Source organism: Diabrotica virgifera, chromosome 8 (assembly GCF_917563875.1).
Source record: "Diabrotica virgifera virgifera chromosome 8, PGI_DIABVI_V3a".
In the NCBI taxonomy this organism is placed as follows: domain Eukaryota; kingdom Metazoa; phylum Arthropoda; class Insecta; order Coleoptera; family Chrysomelidae; genus Diabrotica; species Diabrotica virgifera.
Window position 1 is genome coordinate 150,438,991 of NC_065450.1, and position 15,534 is coordinate 150,454,524.

Here is a 15,534-nt window from a genome sequence, read left to right on the forward strand (position 1 = left end):
TTTAATTGTATTCAAAACCTCTCTTTCTTTTCCCATTCTTCTCAACACCTCTACATTTGTGACTCTATCCACCCAGCTTATTCTTAATATCCTTCTGTAGCCCATAACTCGAAGGCTTCTAATCTGTCCGAAAAATCTTTCTTTAATGACCAATCTCATGAGTCTTATCTTTAAAGAAATCATTTCTTGCCTGTCCTATTCTTGCTTTAATCTCTTCTCTGTATTCATGATGTTCATTAATTACTGTACCCAGATATTTATATTTTTCCACTTTTTAATTTGTTGTCTATGTATTGTTAAGCCTTCTTGGCGCTGTTGGACTTTTGTTATTACCAAAAATTGTGTCTTTTTTATGTTTAGGGACAGTCCGTTTTCTTCGTTGACTTCTGCCACTCTAGTGTAGCCGGTATGTGAAACAATTGTGCGTTTAATGATAGAAGCATATAATTTGGACCACATATACTACACATACAAAGGTTCAAATTTAGATAGGAAGCCATCTCAGATTTTTCCTTTCACAAAAATGGCGGGCATTCAAAATGGCGACTATACATATGTGACTAATAGCACGATAACTTTTGAACGAGACGTCCGATTTCAACCATATTTGGCAAATGGGTTCTTTTTTTATGTATAAGGTCGAGGTCTTGAACCGAAAGAATCGGTTTATCAAAAGTTGTGTTTTTCCTGTTTTTATGTAAAAATATGTTGTTGTTTTTTTTATTTTTTTCACCCTGTATATATTAATTTTTCAAAAAGTTAATACCGCCATTGAAAATAGCGTGAAAATATTTTTTAGGAAATATTTTGAACTTTTTAGTTATGTTAATAACCATTTAATAAATGCATAATGTATCTTCACATGTACCTATGTGTGACAGATTTGTGCAAATATTATAAGAATTATTGTGCATTTAATGGTAGAAGCATATAATTTAGTCCACATATACTACACATATCAAGTTTCAAATTTAGATATAAGGCCATGTCAGATTTTGCCTCTTACAAAAATGGCGGGCATTCAAAATGGCCACTATACATATGTGACTAATAACGTAATAACTTTTGAACGAAAAGTCCGATTTCAGCCAAATTTGGAATCAAGGTTCTTTTTTTGATGAATAAGATCGAGGTCTTGAACCGGAAGAATCGGTTTACCAGAAGTTGTGTTTTTACTGTTTTTTTTTTATGTAAACGATGTTTTTTTTTTCAATTCTTTCACCATGTATACAGGGTGTTTCATTAATAATTGTCCATATAGTAACTGAAGAAACCTTAGCACAAAATACGAAGATTTAACCTAAAACACTTAAATAAAATGTGGTCCCTTACTGAGTTACAGGGTGTTTTATCTAAAATATTAAAAACTATTTTGGCTCAGCATTTTAAAACTATTCGACGTATCCTTTTCATACTTGGCAGAAAGTGCGACTACTAGACACCCTACGAAATTATGGTAAACAAACGTTTCTAGCTACTACCAAAGGCGTACAACAGGGGATGGTGAATGGTTGACCCTTCTCAAATTCTACACCACTGGACGAATTACTATTTTAGTGCCATTTTTAGATTCTCCAATACTTTCTACGTAAATAATATACTCTTCATTGGTAACGATAAAGTAATTAGTTTTCGAGATATTTGAAGTTAAATATGAAACGGCACAGTTATTTTTATTAATTTATGATGATTCATATGATTAAAATTTAAAAATTATTTGTACCCAGTACTTTAAAACTATTTGGCGTATCCTTATCATACTTGGCAGAAAGTGTAGGTACTATACACCCTACTAAATTAAGATAAATAAACGTTTCTAGCTACTACCAGAGGCATACGACAGGGGATAGTGTCTGGTTGACCCTTCCCAAATTATACGCCACTGACGAAATTTTAGTGTAATTTTTTGATTCTGCAATACTTTTTATGTAAATAATATACGCTTCATTCGTAACGATAAAATGATTAGTTTTCGATTATTTGAAAATAAAAATGAAGTGACAATACATTAATCAAAATAACCGTGTCGTTTCATTTTTAACTTCAAATATCTCGAAAACTAATGACTTTATCGTTACGAATTAAGAGTATATTATTTTCATAGAAAGTATTGAAGAATCCAAAAATTGAACTAAAATAGCAATTTCGCCAGTGGCGTAGAATTTGGAAAGGGTCAACCGTTTTCCCCCGTCGTACGCCTCTGGTAATAGCCACAAACGTTTTTTTGGCATAATTTAGTAGGTTGTACAGTACCTATACTTTCTGCCAAGTATGAAAAGGATACGTCGAATAGTTTTAAAATGCTGAGCAAAAATAGTTTTTAAATTTTAAGATAAAACACCCTGTAACTCAGTAAAGAACCACATTTTATTTAAGTGTTTTAGGTTAAATCTTCGTATTTTGTGCTAATGTTTCTCCAGTTACTATATGGACAATTATTAATGAATTTTTCAAAAAGGTAATACCGTCATTAAAAAGAGTGTAAAAATATGTTTTAGGAAATATTTTGAACTTTTTAGTTATGTTAATTACCATTTAACCCGCGAGTGGTCGCGCGGTGAGATAGAATCTCAATTTTTATCCTTTTTCGCGATAACTTGATGAAAAATTTTGCAATTTTGAAAAAATTTCGTAAGTGCCTCGAGGAAGGGTGTAGTAATGCGTAGGAATTTTTTTTCTTCTTCTTCTTTTTGTGGAATTTATGGCTTTGGGGAGAGTCAATTAGCTTTAACCCGCGAGTAGTCGCGCCGTTAGATAGAATCTCACATTTCATCCTTTTTCGTAATACAGTAAAACCTGTCAGTAAGGCCACTAAAAATGAAAGAACTATTGGCCGATATAGCAAGGTGGCCGCTATTGCCAGTTTTTGTAGTCTACATATTATAATTGGTTTAGGAAATTTTTAAACTGGCCGTTAGGACAGGTGGCCGATGTTGGCAGGTGGCCGTTAACACAGGTTTTACTGTACAGTAAAATTTGTCAGTAAAGGCCACTAAAAATGAAAGAAATAATGAAAGACAGGTGGCCGATGTTGGCAGGTGGCCGTTAACACAGGTTTTTTTAATAAAATTGTTACAAATATATATTTTCAATATAAAAAGTAGATAAAAATAGTACAAAATAAAAATTTGTTTTAAATTCGTATTTTGAGATAGAATCTCACACGCGACTATCGACGTTACAGAAGTGAGCGCGACTACTCCCGGGTTAATAAATGCATAACGTATCTTCACATGTACCCATGTGCGGCAGATTCATTTTGAATACCCGCCATTTTTGTAAAAGACAAAATCTGAGATGGCCTCATATCTAAATTTGAATCTTTGTATGTGTAGTATGTGTGGTCGAAATTATATGCTTGTACCATTAAATGCACAATAATTCTTATATTATTTGCCGCATAATCCGCCAAATTGCCACGAATCTGCCGCACATAGGTTCATAGGTACATGTGAAGATACGTTATGCATTTATTAATTTGTGATTAACATAACTAAAGAGTTCAAAATATTTCCTAAGAAATATTTTTACGCTCTTCTCAACGCCGGTATTACTTTTTTGAAAAATTAACATATACAGGGTGAAATAATTGAAAAAAAAACAACATATTTTTACATAAAAAATCAAGAAAAACACAACTTCTGGTAAACCAATTCTTCCGATTCAAGACATTGATCTTATAAATCAAAAAAAGAACCTATATACCAAATTTTGTTGAAATCGGACTTTTCGTTCAAAAGTTATCGTGCTATTAGTCACATATGTATAGTCGCCAATTTGAATGCACGCCATTTTTGTAAAAGGCAAAATCTAAATTTGAACTTTTGTATGTGTGGTATATGTGGTCCAAATTATATGCCTCTACCATTAATTAAATGCACAATAATTCTTATAATATTTACACGAATCTGCCGAATGTAGGTACATGTGAAGATAAGTTATGCATTTATTAAATGGTAATTAGCATAACTAAACATTTCAAAATATTTCCTAAAAAATATTTTTACGCTCTTTTCAACGCCGGTATTACCTTTTTAAAAAATTAATATATACAGGGTGAAAGAATAAAAAAACAACATATTTTTACATAAAAAAACAGGAAAAACACAACTTCTGGTAAACCGATTCTTCCGGTTCTAGAGCTCGAACTTACACACCAAAAAAAGAATCCATATACCAAATTTGGTTAAAGTCGGACTTTTCGTTCAAAAGTTATCGTGCTATTAGTTACATATGTATCGTCGCCATTTTGAATGCCCGCCATTTTTGTAAGAGGTAAAACCTGAGATGGCCTCATACCTAATTTTGAACTTTTATATGTGTAGTATATGTAGTCCAAATTATATGCTTTTATCATTAAATGCACAATTCTCATAATATTTGCACGAATCTGCCGCACTACTCTGTCAACCATTTGTTGTAAATCTTCAAAACATTCTGCTAATGAAATAATGTCGTCGGCAGGCCGTATATTATTGATGGATCGTCCATTTACATTTATTCCCGTGGTTAGTTCTTCTAGTGCTTCCTGGATTATTTCCTCTGAATACAAATTGAACAAGATAGGAGACAGAACACAGCCCTGCCTGAATCTGTATTTCATTTGAAAAGACGTTGTTCTTTTTTACCTGTGTTAGCGTTACAGTATCAAAAATGTAGTAACTTATTGTTGTGATATTAACGTTACAGTCTCGTAAGTCATCGAAGATGAGTTCCCGATTTGGGAACACCTTTTTTATTTTATTTTTTGTTTATAAAAAAATAAATGATAGAAAAAGTGTAATACAAATTAGGGTTACATTTATTTATAGTAAATAGTACTTTTCTTACTTTTTTACTCCTGCAACTAACAAACTAGCCCACGGTTGATGCATACTAAGGCATAAACCATGATCAGTATTTACAATAGAATCTTCATCAAATATTCTAGTTCCATAGTCAATAATCGGCATAGAAGAGTCCTCTTCGCCCAGATTTTCTTTGCCTGGTGGTTTTTTGTGTCTCATCTGGATCAATAGGTTAACTAAATCTTCATTTGCATTCTAAACAAAAAAAAATATTTTTTGAGGAATTATTTTTTAAAAGCTAAGAAGTCTTATAGGGCATGTACCTATACTATTTTTAGTACTAAAACACGCTTACGTTATTCAATATTTCTGACGTCAGAGCAATGCCAAAACATTAGAATATGAAAATATTCGAAAATAAGACAAGAGAGGTTTTTATCATGAATTAAACGAGGAATTCAAAAATAATTTTTAATTTAAAATACCTCAGTGGCGTACTATTTTTTTGTTTAAGAAAGTTCAGACCATGAACCGTATGCGCACCAATGATGAATACAAAATTCTTATTTGTATGTCAAAAAATGCGTAATAACTACCTCTTAAAACCTACCAAATTTCAATTTCATAGCTCAGCCGCTGTTAGAGTAATAAATAAATTGGCACCTTGAAAAAAACATTTCAACACCCCGTATCTTGGAAACGAAGTATTTGCGGACATATGTTTATACGCCCTGAGATTCGCTGGTATCGCCACCTACTTAGATGATTACTAGTACAACTTTCGTTGGAAATTTCGCTGGAAAGAGAAATGTGTTGCCTATCCTCTGTGAGTTTCGCTGGTATGGCTGGTATCGCCATCTAGCGGATGACTTACTGGTTCGGCCGGTAATTTAAAGAGAAAAGGAGAAAAGCAGATAATAATTGTTTCAAACTTATTATTTAATTCTTATCGTGTAATATTTACAACGTAAAGAAGTAATTGGATTGTAATCGATAGTTAATATCAATCAGTAAGTACAGAATTTATTATTCGTTATGATTATTTTTAAGATTTTGCTTATCGTTTTGAAGTTTATGTTGAGAGATAATATTAGAAAAAATTTATTCTGTAAAAAAGTATAATAATTTAGTTATAATATGATTATAGTATAATACTTCTTAAATATTAAATTATGCATTTATTGCACTTAAATAATTAATTAAGAGGATGAACGTAAAATTTCGCACCAACTCTTTTTAAATGCATAACTTTTTTTCGAATCCTGAGAGAACCAATAAGTATATTTGAAAAATTTAAACGCAGAATGAAAGACTACATTATTATCTTCTTCTTGTATATTATTATTATCGAGGGTCAAAAGTCCCTGAAAATTTCTGTTTATTTATTTTTTTTATTTAGCTAATGCCTCGACAACTAATGGCCATTGGCATAGTAGGTAGGGTGAATTTTTGCAGTTAGGTACCTAGTGTCATGTGTCATGTGTAGTGTGTGTGTTGAGTAAGTGTCTTGTAACTTTGCAAAGTCGACGTCATTGTCTTTGCAAAGAGACGCTAATTGTATCCGAACGTCTGCGGTCTCTCCGGTGAGTACCGATCCCACAAGGACAGAAACTACTTTCATTTATTAATTTATAATAAATAGAGAGCGGAATATATGCAACACAACATTACCAAAATATGCGCATATATATATGCATTACTTTTACTACAAATATGGAGGTATTTTTTCTAAATGTGTCTAAATATGCAAATGCATATTAAAAATACTCAAAAATAAAACAATATATTAAGTCGTAAGATCTTCAGAAAAGTTGCCTTCAAAAATACGTACAACTTTCCTGAAACAATCGAAGCCCTCATTTTTTTCTAAAACATTTTTTAATTTGTTTCTAATTGTAATCCTTGTATTTCCGGGAATTTTTTGACAATGAGCAGAAAAAGTGTTAACAAGATTAACCGAATCCCTTAATTGTAAATTCCTTTGTTCTAATGACTTTATTAGATCTGGTAAAAAACTAAAATTAACTTTTATGAACATAAGTTCTTTAGCAATTTGTACGTTACTTAAAGAACAAAGTACGTTACTTAAGCTGAAGAACAAAAGCGGAATTGTCTACAATTTGATGGATTTTTGTATTTTGATGCTTCTCTCTATGTCCGTCTTTATAGAAGTAAAAGCGAATTTGTCGAATAAAAACACTCTTTCCAGAAAAATTTCTTTTGTGGGACATAATGCTTTTGTTTGTCAGTTCCTCATTTAAAAAATGAAATGTGAAAATGAATGTAACTTACGATTTGGGAACAGGCCTAGCAAAATACTTTGTCTCCATTTAGCTTTAACTCGGGAAAACACTTTATCCAAGCACTTTTTTGAATGGTAGACATATTTAAATTTAATATATACCAATCACTTCAAAAACACTAAATACGATACAACGTTTACTTTAAACAAATGTTGGCCGGAAACTGACAAAATAATTATTAGACCCTTAAAAGCAGGTAGGTACCTACGACTTGCTACGCTAATAAAATAATATTTTTCTGGGAACACCCATAATTGTTAAATTCAGGTAGTAATGGGAAAGTCCAGATGAGCGATAGATAGATAAATAACGAGCTCGTTCATATCGAAGTTATAAAATTCCAACTAAGAGAGGAAAATTTTAAACTTTTATATAATTTATTTTTAAAATATGCAAAATAAATCGTGTTTAGCTTAAATATGCAATGTTGTGTTTGTTGTCTGAAAATATGCAATATATGCATCTACATATATGCACTTTGCATATATTCCGCTCTCTAATAATAAACTAAAAATTTCTGAGCCTGGTGAGATTCGAACTCACGACCATTCGGACCTTTCGATCAAAAGCTAGGCGCTCTTACCACTGAGTAACAGAGGGGGTTTGTTTATTTTAATCACATACAGAGGTGAAAAAATTCAAATGGGGATTCATTTTTTTCGAATTCTGAGAAAACTAATAAATATTTTTTAAAAATTTAAACGCAGAATGAAATATTGCGTTATTAGCGAGGGCCGAAAGTCCCTGAGAACTTCTATAATGTTTATTTTAATAAGTTACAGGGGTGAAAAACTAAGAGAAAATTTAGTGTGATTTTTAATTTTAAATATCTCGTTCAAAAGAAACTTTTTGTTTATTCTAACGAACTTTCGGCCTTTTAAATGAGACATTTAGTAAAAATTATATGCAACTCTTAATGCAGAATTTCAAATTTCCAGTTAAAGTTCACTGACTTGTCACTACTGGCGCTCGCGAATTTTTAATTATCCCCTCTACCTACGAACTCAGAGCGGATAGAGTAAACTGTCATTATTTTTTATGTAGAATTACCCCTTAAGTTTGTCATACTTATTTAGAAACACCCTCTACACATAATTTCTGGATTATAAATAGCTTCTTACCTCTACTATATTTCTTTGATATGATGTTTCTGAATGCTTCTGGATGTCTTTGTACATTTGTTCAACCTTCTTTAAATGCTCTATAGATTCTTTAAGTAACCTTTTCCTTATTTTTTCATCTTCTTTGGTACCTTCAATAACTTTTCTAGAAGCAAAATCTAATGCAACAATCATTTTTCTTTTGTCATCTTTTCCATCCTTCTTTTTGGAATTTACTTTGAAATAGTCGTTATCATCATCGAACACTTTGTTTTCTTTTGGTCTATAATAAAAGTAAAATATGTAAACTTTGGATGGATCATATTATAAAGTGGGAGATATTTTGTATTATCAAAACTACAACTTACTTCATAATTGATTTTTGTTTTCTCCCATTCAATACTTCCTCACCCCTTACAGTTATCTACAACATAAATACATCTAAATTCAATACCCCAGTAAAAAAGTTAATATAGATTTATACAAAGTTTAGAATTCAATAGGGACATAATATAAAACTCGTTTATGTGGAATTAAGTGATTAAGTTTTGTTATTGTTTTTAGTAGTGCAAATCATTGTTTAAACTGTAATTAAAAGGCAATACCTACACAGTTTAAAAGATAGAAAAAGTACTTATATTTTTCCACTTATATTTTAATGCATTCCAAATAAGGATAAACCCATTTTGAACTTATTTAAACAACAATTGAGTTCAATGTAACCCTGATATGCCCAAAGATATTCTCAAACTATTTAGTGGTTATTTTGTTGATATTTAGGTGAAAACAACAATTTATAACAAAAGTTTATTGCAAAAAAATTAATTGTTTACAATAATATGAATTTTAAGCCTTACTATATTATAGGACATTGGGCAATTCTACTACTACAATTCTACTTAATATACTAAATTGTAAAGCATCTAATGTGAATACTTATGTCGCATTTTTTGTACCTTGTAGTTTTTTGATGACATGCTGCGCACCTTGACTGATTTCTCTGAAGGATAACACAATGATCGAGTAGATCATAGCTGAATTGCATATATTTATCTTTAGAAAAATACCCTATTTGGTAAACTGATTTCCTTTTATTTTGGAGAAGTAATAGATTAGCTCTGCGAAGCTCTTAGAGCAGCTGAAGATAGAGACCAATGGAGAAACATTGTTAGGAATATTGGAAGAAATCACGATCTTCAGTAATGAGAAAACGACAAAAGAGAGAGAGAGAGAGAGAATAGATTAGCAATATTACATCTAAATGAAAGCTGGTCCATTGTTCCACCAGTGTCGTTAGGTAATTGCCAAGCTTTGTTGGTTGCCATATATCAACACTGTGGGCTATTAGAGGAAAATGCCATTTTTTACCTCTAATGGCCGGGATACACGAGGCTAGTTTTTCAAGCTAGGATAGCAAACTAGCGCTTTCAAACTAGCAAGCTAGTATTACTAGCTTCATGTATACAGAACTAACTTAGCTTTTAGGCTAGTAAGCTAGTGAGAAAGACAGTAAGCCAGTGTCTTAAGAGGATCGGTACGTTTTTTCGGCTGCCATGCTATTCAAATGGGGATTCATTTTTTTCGAATTCTGAGAAAACTAATAAATATTTTTTAAAAATTTAAACGCAGAATGAAATATTGCGTTATTAGCGAGGGCCGAAAGTCCCTGAGAACTTCTATAATGTTTATTTTAATAAGTTACAGGGGTGAAAAACTAAGAGAAAATTTAGTGATATTTTTAATTTCAAATATCTCATTCAAAATAAACTTTTTATTTATTCTAAGGGACTTTCGGCCCTCGGTAATAATTTAGTCTTTCATTCTGCGTTTAGATTTTTCAAAAATATTGATTGGTTTTTTCAGGATTCGAAAAAAATGAACACAATGTCCGTGGTAATTTTCCAAATCTATCTTTGTCATACAACGCACTCAGTCGAATAGAATATTGTCAGTCAGACACTGACAATCAGTTGTCATATTGTTTAAATAATATTGATATATAGTGTATTTGATAAATAATTGATTTAAAAGGTGAACTTTATAAAAATTTATTTATTGTGTATTATTTATGGAAGATAGAAGCAGAGAATACATCAAGATATATTCTGTGATCCAAGTATTTTGTTGTTAAAGATGTTCAAAATTGTAAGCGTTCCATAGTAACAATATATTATTAAAAAATCACTTTAACACTTTTCATCTTTTCTCGATTGAGTATTAGTTTTTGTTGTAGGTACATATAAATTATTACAATCACTGAATACATAGCTAGTGAAAAAATTATCACATTTATTAACTGAATTAATAGTTTGCAATTATACAAAAAATAACAGTTATCCAAGAACATTCAAAATCCATCCCTTTAAGCTAGTTATGACATTGTCAAGTATAACGACATTCTAGTAATATGTACATATCCATACCAGTGTGAATTTTACTACACGTAATTTGCCATGTAAAGACAGAAAAGGTAGGGATAGCCTTAAAATATTTGCGAATTATGTACCCATGGCCTTAAGCTAGGATAGTTTAATAGCATGGAGTTCTATTTTGTTAAGCTACTTGCTTCCCCCTCTACTGCACTAATTTTATACAAATGTATTGCAAGGATAAGTGTATTCGTGGTTCAGCGTTGTCAAAACGCATTTTTTCGATAAATCCTCTGTTAATTCATCCAATGCAATTTGACACAGTTTCCAAAGTAGCTGTTCACTCGAACATTGTTTTTTTAGAAATATTTACCATTTTTAGTGGATTTGTTGCTCTATTGACCTCGCAATAGTACTAGCTACTGGCTGAAAATTTCCTAGCCACATGTAAACCGTTCTAGCATGCGCCAAGCCAGGACAGTAACTCAGGCTAGGATACCGGGATATCTAGCTTGCTATCCTGGCTTGAAAAACTAGCCTCGTGTATCCCGGCCATTATGGCTGTACTGTAAAGACTGATGTTCTGATAAGATCAGTCAACCCCTCCCATACTTTTGATATACCTAAAATTTTATGGGGCTGGTTGACTTGAATAAATTTCGAACAAAAAGATACAATATTATTATCTTGCCATTTTGTAAATATGATGTTACTGTCGGCACCTTTCTTATAATCATGACTACCAAAGGGTGATTTCTTGAAAAGTTTAGGATTACACATGGTAACCTTCTTCTTGTAGTGCCTATCCATTTCGGATGTTGGCGACCATCATGGCAGTCTGTACTTTGCACAATGCTGCTCTGAAAAGATTTGTAGTGGTTGTGCTGAACCACGTACGTAGATTTTTCAGCCAGGAAATCCTTCGCCTTCCTGGTCCTCGCTTTCCTTCTACTTTTCCCTGCAAGATTAGTTGCAGTAGTCCACATCTTTCACTGTTCCTCATGATATGACCGAGGTATTCGATTTTGGCTGTTGCATTCTCAGCAAAACACCCTGATTAGTAATGTGGTCGGTATAAGATATCTTCAGGATTCGACGATAAAGCCACATTTCAAAAGCCTCAATTTTCTTGCAGGTGGCGTCTGTGAGAGTCCACGACTCAACTCCGTACAACAATATAGGAAAGATATAACATCGTAGTAATGTGACTTTTTGTTTTCTTAGTGTTTGGTGAAAGTCCGTATCTCTGGCTGACTTCTGCGATTCTGTTCATTAACTCCTGGACGGCTTCAGAACTGTTAACGAATACCACCGTGTCGTCTGCGTATCTTATGTTATTGATACATTCACCGTTAATTCGTATTCCGGCTACAACATCATCCACTGCTTCTTGAAAGATTTCCTCAGAGTAGATGTTAAACAGCAGTGGGGATAGTATACATCCCTGACGGACCCCACGTTTGATTTTGATATCGTTCGATTCTCCTGCCTCTGTCCAGATAGATGATGTTTGATTCCAGTACAGATTGCTTATAATCCTTAAATTACAGGTGTTTATTCCAATATTGGTTAATATCTCCATCAGCTTGTCGTGCTTTACTGTATTGAACGCTTTATGGTAATCAATGAAACATGCATAAATATCGCAATGTACGTCTCTACAACGTTGAAATAGCACTTGTATACTAAATAGAGCCTCTCTTGTATCCACTGCATTTCGAAAACCCAAATGTATTCGGTTGATTTTTTCTTCGCACACTCTATAATATATCCTTTGATGCACACACACACACACACACACACATGCTCGTATCAACCCCAGCCCCGGGGAACATGTGTGTTCCAATGGAAAAGTGGAACCCACATGTCCGAAGATCAAACCGGTCACACCCCGTAATGGAGTGGTACCTATCTGACCCCCAAGCTATACCTCCACCCCTCCCCATCGAAAGACATACCGAATGGGGAGGCGTTGATCTTAATGTTACTTTGGATGCCCTGGGTAATGGGACATCCTTTGTATTACTTCATGTGGTTAAGCCACCTGGTTTTAGGGGTAGCTAGAAGAGCTTTTCTCCCTATTAATGACTAAGTTAATTTTTTACTTTACTTTGGACTTGTGTCCTAAAAAAAAATGTGTTCCGGACATCAAGGCACCAATCTAAATCGGTGTCTTGCTGTCCAGACCGTGTGTGCTCGGTCACTCAGCCGGCGAATTGGCAAAATAAATTTTGTTCTCCTCGACGGCTGAGCGCCCGAAAGGTGTGGCCATCAAGCCCACGTCTGTCGGTACGTGACCTTGATGCTCACATTCCGCGGCTATGGTCCATTTGACCTACCTGAAGGGTACTTAGTGCCTGAAGGGCGACATTTGTGTTTCGATATTCTGTGGTTATCTCAATTTTTCATTCTTAAGGGTTTCCTCTATATCCAGCTAACTGCTGTCTAGGCCGTCTATGTACCGTTCTTTGGTTTTCGTCGTAGTTAGTCAATTCTCTTAATAATCTGCTAGGATGGTTTCTGATATTGTTAAATATTTCATGTGCTCTTTCGTCTATCATTCTCAGGACTTTCTTTTGTTGCGTATGTCCAAATACGTATCTTAATGGGACATATGTAGGTATATTCAGAGCTTCCCTGATCATGTGGTTTTGGATGGTTTGTATTTTTTTCTTGTTGGTTTTACACGTTTGCCCCCATGCGGCTGAGGCGTATGTTAGTGTTGGCAAAATTATACAATTTGCCATCCTAATCTTTGTCTTAAATCTCAGTTTACTCTTTCGACCTATTAGCGATGACAGTTGACTCCTAAGGGCTTTAGCTTTGTTGACCGTTTGTTTTACGTGTTCTGTAAAGGTCAGCCTTTTGTCCAACATTACGCCTAGGTATTTGGCTTGATTTGACCATTCAATTTGGGTATCAAATAGGGATAGTACCTCATTTGGTCTGCCTCTTCTTTTTTGGTACATAACGGCCTGTGATTTGTCAGGATTGACAGCTATTTTCCACTGCACACACCATTCTTGTAGTTCGTCAAGAGCTCTTTGTAGATGTCTTGTCGCAAAATCTGGGTGGGTACTGCTAAAAGCTATCGCTGTATCATCTGCGTATAGACTTAGCAACGATCTGGGTTCAGTTGGGGTGTCTGCCGTATATATGGTATATAGATATGGCGACAACACTGCCCCCTGTGGCACACCAGCCTCCATGGTCCCAACTTCGGACAGGGTTGGCCCTATCCGAACTCTGAACCTCCTGTTGGCTAGGTATGACGAGAGAAGGCACGTCATCGCCTCACTATAACCATATTGGTTCATTTTATACAGCAGGCCGTCGTGCCAGACCCTGTCAAATGCTTTACTGACGTCTAGAAAGACGGCCGCTGTATATTTCTTTTCGTTGAACCCTTTCGTGATATATTCTGTTAACCTCAGCACTTGAAGTTCACACGAGTGCTCTGATCTGAATCCGAACTGTGCTTCAGGTATTGTTCCGATTGCTTCAGATTCTTCTTTTAGCCTAACTAATATGACCCGCTCTGCGATTTTGCTTAATGCTGATAATAAGCTTATCGGTCGATAATTCTGTGGAAATGTACCATTTTTTCCTGGTTTTTCAATCATGATTACGTGAGCCTCTTTCCATCTGTCAGGAAAATGTCTTAGTCTTAAGATGTTGTTTATTAAATTTGTTATGTACACTATTGCTTTTCCTGGCAGATTTTTCAGAGCTCTGTTTGTAATCTTGTCCGGTCCTGGAGCTTTTTTAGCATTAGTACGATTGATCAGCTGTCTGACCTCTTCAGGGGAGGTGTGTGTAATACCTATAATGCCCTTTCTTCTTTTTAGAATTCTACATCTTCGTTCGACTTCTTCTGTGAAGTCTAGATTTTCATCGGGATGATAGTTTTCCCTACATTCTCTTTCTAGCGTGTTTTTCATTACTTCCGCTTTGTCTTCTTCTGTGTACACAATTCCATTTTCACCGTGTAAAGGAGGGATTGGTTTTTTATCTTTTCTTAGTATTTTAGATAGCTTCCAGAACGCGGATTTATTTGGGTTTAGTTGCTGGATATAGTTGTCCCAGTTTTCATTTCGATGATCGTCTAATTGTTTTTTGACTTCCCTATTCAGTTCATTAGCAATTCTTTTGTCCTCTGGGTTTCTTGTTCTGTTGGCTCTTCTTCTTTTCCTGTTTTTCTCGTTTATCAGTTCTTTCAGCTCATTGCTGATTTCCCTGAATCTTCCTTTTGTTGTTGGAGTTTTTTCTTCTGTGGTGCTGGCCTCGATAGCGTTTTGTATCGTTTTTTCTAGATGTTTAACGCATTCCTCTAGTTCTTCTTTTGTATTTATTGTTGGTATTGCACCAATAGTTTCACTTACTATTCTTTTGTAGTTTGGCCAATTTGTTCGTTTTTTCTTATAGGTTTGCAAGTTGTTTGTTTCTACTGCTCCCAGGGTCAGTACAATTGGGTTGTGATCTGAGTCACCCTCATTCATTGAATATATTTCGTATTGTTGACCCACATTTTGTAGAATTGCTATGTCTAGGAATGTGGGAAGTCTGTTTCCACCATGGAAGCATGTGGGTTCTATGGGTCCCGCCACCATCGTGTTTGGTCGTTCTTCGAGATAGCCACACAAGATTCTCCCGTTGCGGTTTGTGGTTCTATCGAACCAGTTCGGAGATCTTGCGTTCAGATCTCCTATAATGATAGAGGGCTCTACTGTGTCTAATATGACATTTAAGTCTTCCTTGAAGATTGGATCATTTGGTCTAACATATGCTGAAACAATTTTCAGCATATCTTTTCCTGTCTTGATCCTCACTATGGTGGCTTCCATAGTGATGAGTCCGTCTGGTGTAGGAATTACTTGGTGTTTGATTCCTTTTTTCACCAAGATCGCCGTGCCTCCTGATGTGGCTGTGTAGTCATTTCTATAGACATCATAACCTGGAAATTTTGTTTTTGTTT

The 15,534-nt window shown here is 34.3% G+C and overlaps 1 protein-coding gene across 1 annotated transcript in view; it reads right to left on the minus strand.

The window, feature by feature from the left end:
* The window catches only part of LOC114332037 (activating signal cointegrator 1), a 53,268-nt gene that overhangs the window by 26,102 nt on the left and 11,632 nt on the right, over positions 1–15,534 (minus strand). Inside the window, exons 4-6 of the mRNA XM_028281744.2 lie at positions 8,559–8,614; positions 8,212–8,473; positions 4,831–5,042 (exon numbers count right to left, since the gene is read on the minus strand). Of these exons, the coding sequence (XP_028137545.1) occupies positions 4,831–5,042; positions 8,212–8,473; positions 8,559–8,614 (530 nt within the window). The remainder of the gene's footprint in view (positions 1–4,830; positions 5,043–8,211; positions 8,474–8,558; positions 8,615–15,534) is intronic.